The sequence below is a fragment of the Nannospalax galili genome, unplaced genomic scaffold (genome assembly GCF_000622305.1).
Source record: "Nannospalax galili isolate Female #2095 unplaced genomic scaffold, S.galili_v1.0 scaffold1436, whole genome shotgun sequence".
NCBI lineage: Eukaryota > Metazoa > Chordata > Mammalia > Rodentia > Spalacidae > Nannospalax > Nannospalax galili.
Window position 1 is genome coordinate 450,268 of NW_008338997.1, and position 17,287 is coordinate 467,554.

Below are 17,287 nucleotides of genomic sequence, written 5' to 3' on the forward strand. Positions count from 1 at the left end.
ACAGTGAAACAAGATTTAGTGTTTGAGGCATGTCATCCCAGCATTTGGGAGGTGGAGGTAGGGAGATCAGGAGTTCAAAGCTAACACATTCAGAGGAGGCAGTGCACACCTTTACTCCCAGCACTCAGGCTACAGGATCTCTGTGAGATCCAGACCAGCCTAGTCTACATGAGATACTATCTTAAAACGAAAACAGAAACAGATATGAGTAACCAGGTTCTTCTGCCCATTGTGGATTGTCCTTTCTGGGAAAGTCCTGGGAATCTTGTTTTCTGCTGATGCCCAAAATGGGGAAACGGGCCCAGAAGGTGACAGCAGGCACAGAATCGGGCTAAGAGACTTTACCTGTCTCTTCCTCACATTGTGCTCCACCCAACCTTTGCTTTCCATCCCCATTAGTTTATTTTTGAAACAGGATTTCCTTGTAGCTGGCCTGGAACTCGAAATGTAGACTAGGCTGGCATAGAACTCAGAGATCCTCCTGCCTCTACCTCCCAAGTGCTGGGATCACACCCAGCTCCACCTCCAGGTTTTTCCATTCCAGTCTATGCCAACGCTCCCCGCCCCAAGAGCAACCCCAGCCCTGCCAGAGTAAGGAGACCCACCAGGTTATGCAAATTAAGCGTTCTATGATCCCGCTTCAATGGGTTAAGCAAATAAGGTGCTTGGTGGTCACTTCCGGACCCCTAAGGAGGAGCTGCAAGCCCCCCCCTCGCGGCCGCCGTGATTTGGTCATGCAAATGAACTGCCTGGTGGCCCCGCCCCAACTAACTAGGCCGTGGGTCCCTGTCCACTACACAAATTGATTGTACAAATCGGGTGCTCAGTGACTGCCCCGAAAAACTGAGGCGCAGTCGATCCACCCCCACCGGTTATGCAGATGAAGTGCTCATGGCCCCGCCCCAATACGGTAAAGAGGTGCCATGAACCCCACAAGCTACCCGGACGTAGTGCGCCTGACACCCCCAATCCTTGTCCCAATCCCCGCCCCGTGTTATGCAAATGAGATGCTGCAAGTCTCTTCCTCGCTCAGCTGACGAGGCCCAGCGAGTCTCCGCCCCACTGGATTATGCAAATCAGGCGCTCGAGTCCTCGCCCTACTGGGTTATTCAAATAAAGGACCGGGTCCTCCAGCCCCGACGTGCTATAAAGGCGATGTAAACCCTCCCCACATAAGGCTGTCAGTGGTCCCCGCCCCTCGCTCTAGGAAGACAACGCGAGTCCCCGCCCCACTGGGTTATGCAAATTAGTTTTTCCGTGGCTCCTCCCCGCCTCCTCCTCGGAGTCTGCGCGGCGGGGCAGGCCCGGCGGTCCTGGCTTTTGTATCTCGCGTCCTCCTTCTCGGCCAGCCGTTCGTCTGTTTGTCCCGCTACACCGGGGCAGTCTAGACTGGGTGGGGGCTCAGTCAGCTGCGACGGCGCGGCGGCATTCTAGACCCGGTGAGAGAGGAGCTTGGACGCCCCTCCCCCTGTCCGGGCTTGCCGGCCGGCATCCGCAGGTCCAGGCTGGTGACATCCGTCCCTACGGTCCGGTCCCTCCTGGGCCAGCGCGGGGAGGGGGAGGGTAGGCCGCGAGCTGAGGCTTTGGATGGGGCTGGGGGCGGGGAGCCTGGGGGTCCTCAGGAACCCCGCAGACAGTGCCGAGGGTGGCTGTGGGTAACTGGTTGTGGGGCTGTCTGACTGGGCTCGGGTTCGGGTGTGTCAGCTGTGTTTGTGGCTTTCTTTGTTGGGGCTATTGGCATCACTCTGATGGTGTGTGTGTGTGTGTGTGTGTGTGTGTGTGTGTGTGTGTGTGTGTGAGTGCCGTCGGGTGACTCCCTTGGGGTAACCGTGTGACTTTTTCACTGTGTATGTGGCTGTCTAGGTGTCTAGTTGTGGGATCTGGCTGTCATTTTGTGGTGACTGTTATGTGTTCCTTATATGCCTGTTCGTGACCATGTGGCTGACTGGTTGCATCGTGGATTGTGGCACAGTGACTCTCCTGTGACTGTGGAGGAGAGGGTGTCCCCTGCATGTGGCTGTCACTTGTAACGGGGTGTAACTCTGTGACCAAGTCTGTGACTCCCATTGTGTGTGGTGACTCTGCTGAGTCTTTGTGCAGGCAGCCTGGTGTCTACAGCCAAGACTGTGTCAGGGGAGGCTTCTGTGGGGCTGGAATAGGAAGAGGGCCCCCCTGGTGTATCTCTCTGACTGTGTTGGGGGGCTATGTTGCATCTGAGTGGGTGTCTACGACAGGGTGTATGTACACAGCCTCGTGTGTGTGTGTGTGTGTGTGTGTGTGTGTGTATGTGTGTGTGTGTGTTTAGGAGTGTTGAAGACTTGTGTGAATGAGTGAACCTCAGCATGAAACAGGGACCCCACATAGTGTGCTTGGCTCTCACCAAGGATAAACGGACTCCATGTCACAGGGAGTCCATGTGTGTGGTGATGGAAACAGTAGCTGGCTTGTATCCTGTGGGAATACCCTGTGCGTGGCTCTCTGGTCATTTAGGGCCTGTGGTGACCCTCGCTTCCAATGTCACCCCATGGAGTAGGCCTCAATGGAGCCCTGGACCCACAGTGCCTCCCCTCACCTGCCTGGGCCTCAGTTTCCCCATCTGCACAATGGAGATGAGCATCCTCACCCTGCTGATCTCCAGGAGTGGCTGTGAGTTGGCAGTGGTCCTGGTGATGGCCTGCAGGAAGCCCTAGGGCATTTTTGCAGGTGAGACCAGTGTAATGGTGGGTAGGAGCTGATTTGATTGTGTTGGCCACTTGAAGCCCTGGAGCCTGGAGACTGAGGTTAGATGTGGGAGTTGGTGGGAGAGGAGAAAGGGAGGGGGGAGGCTGGGAGAATGGGGGAGTAGAAGGGAGAGCCAGCTGGGAAAGAGGGAGGGCCTGGCTATCAGCCTGCACCAGATACCACAGCCTGTGGGGACAGAGGCGGGGGCTTACATGGAGGCCACGGGGGGGGGGACCTAGTGGGAGGGAGGAGGCAGGGAGCATGGGTCTCCTGGGGACCTGGGGAAAGAGGATGACGTCCTCTAAAAACTGATGAAGGTGAGTACCCTAGAAAAGGGTACCCCATAAGGCTAGAGGTATCTCTTCTAAAAACTGTTTGGTGTTCTCCCCAAAAGGCATGCAGTTCACTCTGAATTTCTTTTATTAATTATAGAGAATAGAGACCAGTATAAAAATCTCTTGGGTCTGGGGCCACTGTGAGATGGCTTAGCAGGTAAAGGTGCTTGTTGCTAAATCTGATGATCTGAGTTTGATCCCCAGGACCCACATGGCGGAGGGAGAGAACCAACTCCCACAGGTTGTCTTCTGACCTGCACAAAGATGATGTGGCATGTGTGCAGGCACACACAGACACACATAAGTGTATCTGAAAAAAAAAAGTATCCCTTGGCTCTCGGGTAGAGGTCAGAGTCCTGGTATTAGAAGAGGCAGGGATGTCCAGTGGGCAAAGCCAGCTGTTGACAGGGTGGGACCTAGATTGCAGAAGCATGGCCAGAAGGCTTAGGGGGCAGAGATTGAACTGTTTAGTAATGGGGTCAGGGGTAGATAGGCCCCCCTGGACTTCCCACTCCCTCCCCATCTTCACAGGCCTAACCTTTACCATGGCGGGAAGAAGACCTCACCTGAAGCGCAGCTTCTCTATTATCCCCTGCTTTGTCTTTGTGGAGGTGAGGACTCCAGAGCCACTCTAACCTCTTGTCTCTTCATCTGTCCCTGTCTCCCTCCTCCTTGCCAGGTCCCTACTTAAACCAATTTTTCACCTCCCTGGTTTCAGTCCTACCATCTCTCGCTGACTTCTCACTCCTGTCACCCCTGGATCTCTGTTACTGTCCCCTTTCTCTTAAGAACTGGTTACAAACTTGGGCTCAGAAGCACCCCCTCTAGATTCCAGTCCCATCCATCCATACTTTGAGATTCTGCATGCCGAAGCCTCAGTTTCCTTATTCATAAAAATGGTTGGTACATGGCCTGAATGAACACTTGAGAGACTGAGGTAGGAGGATTTTGAGGAATTCACGGGCAGTCTGGGTTATGTAATGAATTCCAAGCCAGCCTGGGCTACAGAGTGAGATTCTATTGGGCATAGTGGTGCACATGTGAAATCTTAGGGCTTGGGTGGTGGAGATAGGAGGATCAGGAGTTCAAGGCTGCATAATGAATTTGAGGCCAGCCTGGACTACATGAGACTGTCTCAATTTTAAAAAAAAAAAAAAGGAAGGAAGAAGGAGGAAGGAAAGAAGGAAGGGAATGGAAGAAAGAAAAGGCGTGGTGGTCAGGTGGCTGAGGCAGGAGGATCACTGCAAGTTCAAGACAAGCCCATTGTACACAGTGAGTTTCAGGCCATCCAGGACTACCAAGTGAGATCATATCTCAAACAAACAAGCCAAATGTGGTAGAGCACACCTTTAATACCAGCACTAGGGTGGCAAAGGCAGGTGGATCTCTGTGAGCTCAAGGCCAGCTGGAGGCTACAGGGAGACCCTGTCTCAAAAAACAAAAACCAAGTCGGACGTGGTGGCACATGTCTTTAATCCCAGCACTCAAGGTAGAGGAAGGTGGATCTCTGTGAGTTCAAGGCCAGCCTGGTCTACATAGTGAGTTCCAGGTCAGCTGGGACTACAGGGAGACCCTGTCTCAAAAAGACCAAAAAAACAAAAACAAACAAACAAACAAAAAACAAAACCAATCAACCAAAGAGACAAAAGTTCATGATCTAGAAGCCAGCCTGAGGTACAGAAAAAACCAAAACAGGGCTGAGAATTTGGCTCAGTTGCCTAGCTTGCACAAAGTCCTAGATACCATTCCCATCACTTCATAGACCAGGCATAGTGACCCACGCCTGTCCTCTCATCACCAGGGAGGTGGATGCAAGAGGATCAGGAGTTTAATGGCATCCTCTGTTACATCAGGGGTTGGAGGCCAGCCTGGGCTACATGAGATCTTGTCTCAAAAGTAAATAAATATGGACTTGAGAGATGGCTCAGTGGTTAAGAGCATTGGTTGCTCTTGCAGAAGACCCAAGTTCAGTTCCCAGCACCCACACTGTGGCTAACAACCATCTGTAACTCCAGTTTCAGGGGATCCAACACCCTCTTCTGGCCTCTGTGGGCACTGTACAACACAGGTGGCACTTACATACATGCATGCAGGCAATACACTCGTACACATAAATAATTTAAAGACATGTAGGCATTCTTCTTCCTCCTCCTTCCCTCTCGGTCTCTCTCCATCTTGCATTTCTCCCTCCATCTCTCTTCATCTCTCCCTCTCTGTCCTGTGGCCCCATGTCCTCTGACATCCTCTTCTTTCTGCCTCTCTTGGCTCCCGGCTGGGTGCAGTCTGTGCTGCTGGGCATCGTGGTCCTGCTCGCCTACCGCCTGGAGTTCACCGACACCTTCCCTGTGCACACCCAGGGTTTCTTTTGCTATGACAACACTTATGCCAAGCCGTACCCGGGACCTGAGGCTGCCAGCCGAGCACCTCCTTCCCTCATCTATGCCCTGGTCACTGCTGGGCCCACCCTCACGGTGAGACTGTGTGGGTCATCCTTGTTGGACTCTGGGGTGTAGAATCTCCCAGAAAGCAGGAAGGCCAGATTGGGGGCTGGTGGAGGTTGGTGGCTTGGAAGGCCCAGAAGACCCCCTTCTTGGTGTTGTCCACAGATCCTGCTGGGGGAGCTGGCACGTGCCTTTTTCCCTGCACCACCTTCTGCCAGTCCGGTCACTGGGGAGAGTACCATTGTGTCTGGGGCCTGCTGCCGCTTCAGTCCCCCACTGCGGAGGCTGGTGCGCTTCTTAGGTGAGAGATACCACCTGGGGTTAGTCCTGTGGTCTGGGGGACAGGGGTGGGTTCAAAGATAGAGGACTATAGGCCAAGTCAGCCTTAATAAGGAAGGGAGGGAGGAAGGAAGGGAGGGACGATGGAGAAAGGAGGGAGAGAAGGAGGGAGGGAGGGAGGGAGGGAGAAGGGAACAAGGAAGGGAAGGGAAGAAAAAAGGAAAGGAAAGAAAAGAAGAGAAAAGAAAAAAGAAACCAGGCATGGGACTACATCTGTAATCTGAGATAGTGAGATCGGAGGTGAAGCTAGGTGGATCCCCAGAAGATTCTAGGCCAGCTAGTCCAGCCTACTTGGCAAAGTTCCAGACCATTGAGGAGCTGTCTCAAACAAGGTGGAAGGTATCTGAGGATGACACCTGAAATTATCCTCTGACCTCCAATAGGCAGCTGCACGTGTGTATACAGGGACCTGCACACCCATGCACACTGACGTATGAACACACACACACACACACACACACACACACATACACACACACACACAAAGAATTCAAGGGGTAAATGCTTCTAATTATGTGATTATTAAATAAATAATAAAAAAAAATTGTAGGGCGTGGTGGCGCACACCTTTAATCCAGTACTCGGGAGGCAGAGTCAGGCGGATCCTTGTGAGTTCAAGGCCAGCCTGGTCTACATAGTGAGTTCAGGTCAGCTGGGACTATAGGGAGACCCTGTCTCAAAAAGACAATAAATAAATTAATTAATTAATTTAAAAAAAGAATTTAAGGGGTAAGGGCTGGTGTAGTGGTGCTCATCTGTAATCCCGGCACTTTGGAGGCTATGGTAGGAGGATCTCAAGTTTGAGGTTATCGAGGGCTACAAAGTGAGACACTATCTCAAAAAAAAAAAGGGGGGGGGGCAAGCTATATGTGGTGTCACATTGCTGTAAAATCAGCAACTCAAAAGTTGGAGCAATGGCTCAGTTAAGAGAGTTTGATGCTTTTATAGGGGACTCAGTTTCCAGCACCCACATCAGGCAGCTCCAAACCACCTGTAAGTCCAGTTCTAGGATATCTGATGTCCTCTGGCCTCAGAAGGCACCTGCATGCATGTGGTGCACATACACTCATACAGGCACACACACACACATACACATAAATAAAAATGATAAATCATTTGTCTTGTTTTGTTTTGGCAGGGTCTCCCTGTAGCCCCAGCTGACCTGGAACTCACTATGTAGACCAGGCTGGCCTTGAACTCACAGAGATCTGCCTGTCTCTGCCTCCTGAGTGCTGGGATTAAGGGTGTGTGTCATCATTTGCCAATGGATTTTGGGTTTTTTTATTGATTGGCCAGAAACAGGCCAGGAAGCTCAGATCGGTTGGAATTTGGAATCCTCTAGCTTCTGCCTTCTGAATGCTCAAATGAAAAGCATGTGTCATTAAAAAAAAAAAAAAAGTCTAGCCAGCTTGAAAGCTCCAGGCTAACCTTGGCTGTGTCCAAGGCCAGACAGAGCTGAATAATGAGACCTTGGTGCAAAGGGGGGGAAAAAGCAGGTTGTGCTGGTGAGATGGCTCAGTGGGAAAGGGGCTTGCTGCCTGATGATCTGAGTTCATTTCCCAGAAAAACATAGTAGAAGGAGAGAACCAATTCCCAAAAGTTGTCCTATGAACACATACATATGAATATACAAATAAATAAATGCAATTTATAAGAAGATAAGATGTTGGCCAGGCGTGGTGGTGCATGGCTTTAATTCCAGCACTTGGGAGGCAGAAGCAGGTGGATCTTTGTGAGTTCGAGGCCAGCCTGGTCTACATAGTGAGTTCCAGGACAGCTGGGGCTGCAAGGAGACCCTGTCTCAAAAAGACGAAGAAAAAAAAAAAAAAAAAGATGTTATGTGTGGTGGTGCATGCCTTTAATCTTAGCACTCAGGAGGCAGAGGAAGAAGAGAGGGAAGATTAGGAGGAAGAGGAGTGGGGTACCCCAGAAATTTCAATAGGGTCTTCCTAGGGTCACTCCTGATGGTGTAGTGTTGAGGGGTCCCAGGGCAGCTGTGACAGAGTCAAGGGAGGACCTCTCCCTGATACAGTATATCCCTGAGAGACAGAGTCTAGATATACTATAGTGAGGGGACCAGGGGATGGGAACAGGGGGTCCATGGTGGTAGCAAAGAAGGGCAGACTTTGGCTTAGTTATCATAGGATCCTAAGTTGGCTTTAATAGTTATCATAGAAGTATCAAGACAATTAAGGCCAGTGAGATGGCTCAGTAGGCAAAGGAGCTTGCCACTAAGCCCAATGACCAAAATTCGATCCCCAGAACCCATATAGTGGAAGAAGAGAATTGAACCATGCAGGTGGTCCTCTGACGCCCACAACTTTACAGTAGCACACAAATACAGACCTAAACAAACAAAATAAATGTTGTAAAAATATTTAAAAGCAGGGCTGGAGAGATGGCTCAGCAGCTAAGAGCACTGGCTGCTCCTGCAGAGGACCCAGGTTCAATTCCCAGCACCCATATAGTGACTAACAGCTGTCTGTAACTCCAGTTCCAAGGGATCCAACACCCTCTTCTGGCCTCCTTGGGTATTGCATGCATGTGGTGCACTTACATACACGCAGACAAATACTCATACACACGAAAGTAAATAAAAATAAACAAGGAGACAAGGGGCTCTATGGAACCATCAGGGGCTGGAGGAGGGCCAGGGAAGGGGCATGACCTCTTTTCTCCCCCACTGCCAGGGGTGTACTCGTTTGGCCTCTTCACCACCACCATCTTTGCCAATGCTGGACAGGTGGTGACTGGCAACCCCACACCACATTTCCTGTCAGTATGTCGCCCCAACTACACTGCCCTGGGCTGCCCACCACCCTCTCCTGACCGGCCAGGGCCTGATCGCTTTGTCACGGACCAGAGCGCCTGTGCGGGTAGCCCCAGCCTGGTGGCCGCAGCCCGCCGTGCCTTCCCGTGCAAGGATGCAGCCCTCTGCGCCTACGCTGTCACCTACACTGCGGTGAGCCTCAGAGAGAGATTTGAGATGCAAGAGGCCAGGAAGTGGGGAATTTGACCTGGAGGAGGGGGAGTTATGGCAGGAGGCCACACCTATTGGAGCTGGAGCCTCGGATTGACCCCCACCTTCATCAGACCTTGCCTGAATGTGTGATTCCCACCCCTAGGGCAGAATCTATTCTATGAAGGCCCTAACTCCTCCCTGTGGTGTTTACCACGCCCCTTTCCCTGTCATACAATGCCCAGGGAGGAGCTTACTCATTGGAGACTCTGACTCCGCCCCTCTGTCCACGCCCCTTCCCAGTGAGAAGCCTCATCACTGGAGGTACACACTGTGTACCCTACCGTGGCTTTTTTTTTTTTTTTTTTTTTTTTTTTTTTTTTTTTGGGAAAAATGAGGCAGGGTCTCCCTGGCCATAGGATTCTTTAAAGATCTATTTTATTTAGCTGGTCCTGGTGTTTCACATCTTTAGTGCCTTGATTCTTTTTATTCTTTCTGGCCTCTGGAATGATCGATGCCTCCTAACCCCTCTCAGTGGTCCCCTGTGGTTCCAATGCCATGTCTGGAGCTCTTAGTTTTGCCCCTCTGGCATGGACTCCACTCCTTGGCTCTGTGGTCCTGCTGGAACACAGCAAGCATCTTTTTCCCATCCAAGGACTCCATGTGAAGATAGCATGGACCATACATCCTCACCTCTTCTGGCCCACACACCATACAGACAGTACCCATGGCACTCCCGGAGCCCCTCCCTGCCATCCCTACTCTAGACGCTCCCTCTTTTCTGTGCTATTATGTATTTGGTCACATCTCCACTCTGCATCCTGGCTACACCCTTTAGCCTCTGATGATGCTTGGGACCTGAAAGGCTTAGTCCCTGTGTCTTTAGAGATCTAGCTCCACGTTTCTGACTCCTACAGATGTACGTGACCCTGGTGTTCCGAGTGAAGGGCTCCCGCCTCGTGAAGCCTTCCCTCTGCCTGGCCCTGCTGTGTCCTGCTTTCCTGGTGGGTGTTGTGCGAGTGGCGGAGTATCGCAACCACTGGTCTGACGTGCTGGCTGGCTTCCTGACTGGGGCAGCCATTGCCAGTTTTCTGGTGAGTCCTGCTCCCATGCATCTCTGCGTGGGTTGGGGCTAGAGGTGTCTCTAATGTGACCTAGCCTGCTTAGACTCATCTGTGAAATGGGCTGACAAAGTCTGGCTAAGGCACTGCCATGGAGTGCAAAATTGAAAGGGATGCCACAACACTCAGAAATCGTGATTAAGACTATTTCAGGGGCTGGAGAGATAGCTCACTTGGTAAAGTGTTTATATTACAGGCATAAGGACCTGGGTTCTATCCCCAGCACCCATGTAAAAGGCAGATGGACAGATGGAGTCTGATGTGCTTATAATCCCAGCACAGGGGAGGCAGAAACAGGGATCTTGGGGTTTACTGGCCAGCCTACGTAGCCTAATTGGGAGTTCCAGGCCAGTAGAAGACCTTGTCTCAAAACATACGGTGGACTGCCTGAGGAATGATGCCTGAGGGTGATCTCTGACTTATACACACACACATACACACGCCAACCTCTGTCTCCATGGGCATATGCACACACATACACGCACACACAGACCTGCATATACACAAACATGCATACATTTTAAAAACACATATAGGGGCTGGAAAGATGGCTCAGCAGTTAAGAACATTGGTTGTTCTTGCAGAAGACCCGGGTTTGAATCCCAGCACCCACATGGCAGCTAACAACTGTCCATAACTCCAGTCCCAGGGAATCTGACAGCCTCTTCTGACCTCCATGGGCATTGCCGGAGATGGGTGCACTTACCTACATGCAGGCAATATACACAAACACATTAAAAAAAAAAACCCAAAACACACATATAACGGGGTGTGGTGGCATACACCTTTAATCCCAGCACTTGGGAGGCAGAGGCAGGTGGATCTTTGTGAGTTCGAGCCCAGCCTAGTCTACATAGTGAGTTCCAGGACAGCTGGGGCTATAAGGAGACCCTGTCTCAAAAAAGACAAAACAAAAAACCAAAAGAACCCACACATATAGCTGGGTGTGGTGGTACATGCCTTTAATCCCAGCACTCAGGAGGCAGAGGCAGACTGATCTCTATGAGTTTGAGACTAGCCTGGTCTACATAGCGAGCTCCAGGCCAGCTGGGGCTGCAGGGAGATCCTGTCTCAAAAAGACCAAAACAAAACAAAAAACCCACATACATATTTTTGCAAAGAACATTTTGATCAGGCCTGGTGGTGCATGCCTTTAATCCCAGCACTTGAGAAGCAGAGGCAGGATGATCTCTGTGAAATTGAGGCCAGCCTTGTTTTTACATAGAGTTCCAGACCAGCTGGGACTACATAGTGAGACCCTAAAATTAAAAGAGAAAGAAAGACAGAAAGGTTTTTGTGAAAACTATTTTTTTTTTTTTTGAGATAGGGTCTCATGTTTCAGGCTGGCCTTAAACTGGCTATGGGATGGTAACCTTGAACTCCTCCTGATCCTCCTTCCATCCAAGTGCTGGGGTGACAAATATACCCCACCTATGCCTGGTTTATTTGTTGTTGGGGATGGAATCCAGGGCTTTATACATGCTAGGGAAGCATTCTATGGAGTGAGCTATAGCCTTGGCCCCTATTAAAAGATTTTTGGGGAGCTCGTGAGAAAGCTTAGCAGGTAAAGCCTTCTGCAGCTTGAGCCTGAGTTCAGTCTGGAAATCCACAGGGTAGAAAGAGCAAACTAGCTCGTAAGTTTCCCTGACCCCCACAAATGTGCTGGGGCACCTGTGTCCCCACCCCCACACAAAGTGAATAAATAATTGTCATAAAAATAATTTAAAATTTTTAAATTATGTGTGTGTGGGGTATGTGTATATGTGTGTAGTGCAAGGCCAGAAAAGGGCATCATATCCCCTGGAGCTAGGGCTATAGGGAGCTGTGAGTTGCCTGGTGTGGGTGCTGGGAGCCAAACCCCAGGTCCTCTGTGAGAGCAGCCAGTGCTCTTTACCCCTAAACCAGCTCTCCAGCCCTAAAAACAATAAATTTTATTTATTTATTTTTGTTTTATGTGTATGAGTGTTTTGCCTGTAGGTATGTAAGTGCACCATATGTATGCAATCCTCACAGAGGCCAGAGGAGGGCATCGGATTCCCAAAACTGAAGTTACATATGGTTGTTAGCCACCATATGTGTGCTGTGAACTGAACCCAGGTCCTGTGGAAGAGCAGTGAGTGCTCTTAAACCATTGAGCCATCTCTCCAGCTCTATAAAATAATAACTTTAAAAATATATATATTTTATTATTTTTTATTTTATGTGTATGCATGTATTGCCTGCATGCAGGTGAGTGCACCCATGTCGTGCAGTGCCCGCGGAGGACAGAAGAGGCTGTTGGATCCCCTGGAACTGGAGTCATGGACAGTTGTTAGCTGCCATGTGGGTGCTGGGATTCCAACCCGGGTCTTCTGCAAGAATAACCAATGTTCTTAACTGCTGAGCCATCTCTCCAGCCCAAAATAATACCTTATTAAACATTAAAAAAATCAGCTAGAAGCTGGGCATCATGGCACATACCTTTAACCCCAGTATTCAGAAGGCAGAGGCAGGCAGATCTCTGTGAGATTGAGGCCAGCCTGGTCCACACAGAGCGTTCAAGAGTAGCTAGGTCTACAAGGAGACTCTGTCTCAAAAAGACCAAAAAAAAAAAAAATTTAGTTGGGCATGTTATCCCATACCTTAGTTCCACCACTAGGGAGGTAGAGGCAGGTGACCAGCCTGGTCTACATACTGAGTTCCAGGCCAGCCAGAGTTATATTGTAAGACTCCATCTCAATAATAAGTATCTTGTTTGTTTTTTGAGACAGATTCTCCTTGTAGCCCTAGCTGGCCTAGGGAACTCGGTATGTAGACCAGGCTGGCCTTGAGCTCACAGAGATCCACCTGCCTCTGCCTCATGAGTGCTGGGATTAAAGGCATGCACTACTACAGCCAGCCCAAAATGTTAACTAATTAATTAATTAATTTATTTATTTATTTATTTTTGATATTTTTGGGACAGGGTCTCCATCTAGCCCCAGCTGGCCTGGAACTCACAAAGATCCACCTGCCTCTGCCTCCCTAGTGCTGGGATTAAAAGCATGAGCCACCACGCCCAGCTTTTATTTATTTATTTATTTTTATTTTTATTTTTGCTAGCAAAGGTCGATGTTTAAATACTTTATAGGTGCACAATCACCTCTCTCTTGTAAAAATAATGAATTCCTAATCATCTGAAACGCAGTTGAGGACTGTTCACAGCAGCATATTCAGACTTCCCATTCAGATACAGCATTCCACAGGCACTTGAGATTGTATGATACCACAGGCAAGTTTCAAAAGTTGAAAAGATCTCTCTCCTCCCTGTATGTCTATTTATCTGCTCTATTCAAAATCTTCTCCAAGCTCCTCTGAGTGGAAGAAGGGATATCTCTGTGGTGGTCTCAAGACATGTCTCCCATAGGTTCCAAAGGATTTGAACATTTATTTATTTATTTATTTATCATTTATTTATTTATTTAATTGTCTTTTTGACACTGGGTCTCCCTGTAGCCTCTGCTGGCCTGGAACTGGCTATAAGGACCAGGCTTGCTTTTGATCTCACAGAGATCGGCCTACCTCTGCCCTCCCAGTGCTGGGATAAAGGTGTGGGCCACTACTCTGGGCTTTCAAAGTATAAATTTTAAAGAAAGGTTATAGGTGTCTGAAAACCAGAGCTTCAATTTCCTTATCTGAAAAATGGGAGAATATTTTCATAACTTCTTGTGTTACTGGCCTCAGACCCCTCTCTCTCCCTGGCCCAGGTCACCTGTGTCGTGCACAATTTCCAGAGCCGGCCCCCCTCTGGTCAAAGGCTCTCCCCCTGGGAGGACCTGAGCCAGGCCCCCACCATGGACAGCCCTCTCGAAAAGTTAAGTGTGGCCCAGGTAAGGGGGCTGGGAGGCTGCTCCAGGCTGGCGAGGGTGGTGGCTGAAGGAGGCCCAAGGATGTAGGAAGTCAGGCAAGGTTGTGGGCCATCAGGAGGCGAACAGGTCTCCTGTCTCTGGGAGGGGAACAGTTAGTTACGGCATTAATTCAGACTTGGCTGGTTTGTTTTCTGTGGAGGTGTCTGTCTAATGAACCCCTTTTTGCCTGTGGATTGTGGGGTCATGGGATCCTCTAGCCCTTCCCCTCTTCCTCCTTGTCTCAGGAACCCCCCGAGACCTGCAGGCCGCATTCGACACCGGCACGGCTCACCCCATCCAGTAAGTGTCGGGGAAGTGGAGGGATAATCAGAGGCATTTCCAGATGGACAGAAGTTGTACCTGGACTTTCGTGGCACCTTCCCGTGAATTCTAATCTGTTGATCTCACTGTCCATCTGCAGAGCCGCAGAACTGTGCCCGCCGTGGCCACCTGATTCCCAGCTGCGTGTCCTCCAGAGCCCCAGCGATGTGTTCCTCGCCTCGTGTGCCCCGCCCCCGACTGAGGTCTGAGCCGACACCCCTCCCCTTACCCTTGCCTCTGCCCACACCGACTCCCAGCCAAGGTCCCTCACCTTCCTCCCCTGGACCGGGGGGGCCAGGTGGGGGAGGTGGGCGTGGCCGGAAGCTGCTGCTGCCCACGCCCCTGCTGCGGGACCTGTACACCCTCAGTGGACTCTATCCCTCCCCTTTCCATCGGGACAGTTTCAGCCCTTACCTGTTTGCCAGCCGGGACCACTTGCTGTGAGACCCACCACCCACCCAGAATCCGCCCAAAGTCCTCATTTCCTCCCCTGCTGTGTGTGTGTGTGTGTGTGTGTGTGTGTGTGTGTGTGTGTGTCTGCGTGGGTGCCACATGAGTGCTACAGGCAGGCACCTGTCCTCCAAACCAGCCAGACCCAGACATCAGAGGATGACTGGAAGGACATTTGGGGGAACCTCTTGGCTGTGCTAGTGGACATGCCAGTGTGCCAAAATAACCAGGTGTGCCCCCTCTTCCTAGGGTAGCCTTTTCAAGGGTTGAAGCTTGGCCCAATAGATCATTGCCTAGCCCATGAGCGCTCCTAGATCTTAGAATTCTAACCCAAAAGGAGTTTACTTCAGCCAATGGGAACCGCCCTCTCACTTAAGAGTCCTGCAGGCAAGAGGACTCCAGCCAGTGTTCAGGATCTGAACTGCCTGCCAATAGGAGCCCCTGGCTTTCAGAATTTCCAAGAGTGGGTGGGAATGATTCCAGTCAATGGGGGACCGCCCGTGCTACTATACATGTCAAAGCCAAGGAAGTTGATCCAGGCTCTCTCTCTCAAGAATCATGGAGTCCAGCTGGAGGGGCGGGGGCAGGCTCCCCCATCCCAAAGTCTTGGGGCACCCTTTCTCTCTCAGCCCCCCTACCCCCATATACACCATCTCATGCATCCCTCTGAACTCCCTATTTAAACAGGGCTTCACAGGTTTTGGTGTTCTGGGTGCTGTGTTTCCCCTTGGCTGTGCCCAGGGTACCCCAAAACCTTCTGTTATTTATTAGGGCTGTGGGAAAGACTTTTTGCCCCTGATCACACTGTCCTCCTATGCCTCAGCCTCACACAGATGTGCCATCTTTGGGAGCATGGGTAGAGTAGAAGGGGGCTTCCCCACCCTGAGCAGCCAAAGGCTGTGGGCAGATGAGACACTGTCCCCTCCCTTCCCCTCTCCCCTCTTCTTTAATAAAGACCTGTTTGTAACAGAAGTTTGGCTCCCTGCCTGCCTCCTCCGGGTGCTGGGGGATCTAGATGGCTGTGAGAATGGGTGTGGGTGGACTGTCACAGTGTATCTGAGGACAAATGTGGAGAGAGGTGAAGTGGTCAGGGGGCTAGTGACATCTGTCAATTCTGGTTCAAGGCTGGGGATGTGGCTCAGTGGGTAGAGTGCTTGCCTGGCATGCACAAAGCCCTGGGTTCCATCCCCAGCACCCTGTAAACCTGATGTAGTGGCTCATGCCTGTAATCAAAACACTGGGGAGGTGGAGGCAGAAAGATCAGGAGTTCAAAGTCATCTTTGGTTACTTAGCAAGTTGGAGGTCACACTGGGCTACCTGAGACCCTGGTCTCCCCCCCGCCCCGCCCCAAAGAGACTCCAAATCTAGGGCTGGAGAAATGACTCAGCTGACTGGCAGCTCCTGCAGAGGACCTGGGTTTGGACCTCAGAACCCACATGGCAGCTAGCAACAGTCTGTAACTCCAGTTTCACAGGATCCAATGCCCTCTGATGGTCTCTGTGGGCATTGCACAACTCAGGTGCACACACATAGGCAAAACACTATATACATAAAAATTAAATAATTAAAAAATATATATTTATTTTTATTTTATGTGTATGAGTGTATTTCCTGCATGTATGTGAGTGCACTCATGTTGTGCAATGCTGCGGAGGTCAGAAAAGAGCTTTGCATTCCTCTGGAACTGGAGTTACGCTTAACTCCAGTTGTGGGTGCTGGGAATCGAACCTGGGTTCTCTGCAAGAGCAGTCAGTGCTCTTAACCACTGAGTCATCTCTCCAGCCCCATAAATAAATAATTTTTTAAGGCCCAAATCTGAAACTTTTTGAGTTTCAAACTCTAGGTTCAAGGAATTATGTAAGAGCTTGGGATTTTTTTGATTTTGGAGAAAAGATATCACTATGTAGCCCAGTCATGACCCTCCTGACTCATGGTGGGATTACAGAAGTGCCCCCCATACCTGGCTAGGGTTTTGGATCCCTGGTATGTTAGATCAGTAAAGCTCAAACTAGGGAAGATGATATAAGAATTGTGGGGTCAGAGCTGGCAAGATGGCTCATCAGGTAAAAACACTTGCCTGAAGCCTGACAAACTGAGTTCTATTCTGGAATTCAGTGGAATGAGAGAGCACAGAGTGAATGACCAGCAGTTGTTCTCTGACCCCTATGCATGTCACATGACTTGTGGGAAACATGATCTGTGGTTCTCCTCTCTCTCTCTCTCTCTCTCTCTCTCTCTCTCTCTCTCTCAATAATAAATATTTAAAGGTGTGCTAGAGTCAGGCATGGTAGTGCACACCTTTAATCCCAACACACAGGAGGCAGAGGCAGGTGGATCTCTGTGAGTTTCAGGCCAACCTGGTCTACATAGTGAGTACTAGGGCAGCCCGGGCAGCACATAGTGAGACCCTGTATCTAATTAGGTAGTTAATTAATAAGAGCTAAGCTTTGGGGTGGGAGACAGGGATCAATGGTTAAGAGAACTTACTGCTCTTGCAGAGGATCTGAGTTTGAGTCCCAACATCAACACATCAACATGGTGACTCCGTCGCCCTCTTTTGAGCTCTGCAGACACTGCATACCTAACAGGTACACACACATAGGCAGGCAAAACACACACATTTAAAAAAAAAAAGTTTTTTTTTTTTTTTTTTTTTTTTTTTTTTTTAAAAAAAAAAAAAAAAAAAAAAAAAAAAAGAGGACGATAAATCTTTCACTGTGATATATCAAAATAA

At 50.1% G+C, this 17,287-nt stretch overlaps 1 protein-coding gene across 13 annotated transcripts; it reads left to right on the plus strand.

The window, feature by feature from the left end:
* The first annotated feature begins 34 nt into the window (after positions 1-34).
* Positions 35-15,525, plus strand: Plppr2 (phospholipid phosphatase related 2). Of its 13 annotated transcripts, none has more exons than XM_008833577.2 (10): positions 35-1,498; positions 2,534-2,646; positions 3,588-3,667; positions 5,339-5,527; positions 5,663-5,798; positions 8,527-8,798; positions 9,713-9,889; positions 13,642-13,764; positions 14,028-14,082; positions 14,204-15,525. In XM_008833577.2, the coding sequence occupies exons 2-10, from the start codon at positions 2,604-2,606 to the stop codon at positions 14,545-14,547; spliced, it is 1,419 nt and encodes a 472-aa protein (XP_008831799.1). In that variant the 5' UTR covers positions 35-1,498; positions 2,534-2,603; the 3' UTR covers positions 14,548-15,525. The 13 variants fall into 13 exon arrangements, with proteins under 13 accessions (XP_008831799.1, XP_008831798.1, XP_008831801.1 ...); XM_008833576.3 differs by having other exon boundaries at positions 35-1,439; positions 2,491-2,646; XM_008833579.3 differs by having other exon boundaries at positions 35-1,439; positions 2,534-2,780.
* Positions 15,526-17,287: the final 1,762 nt, after the last annotated feature.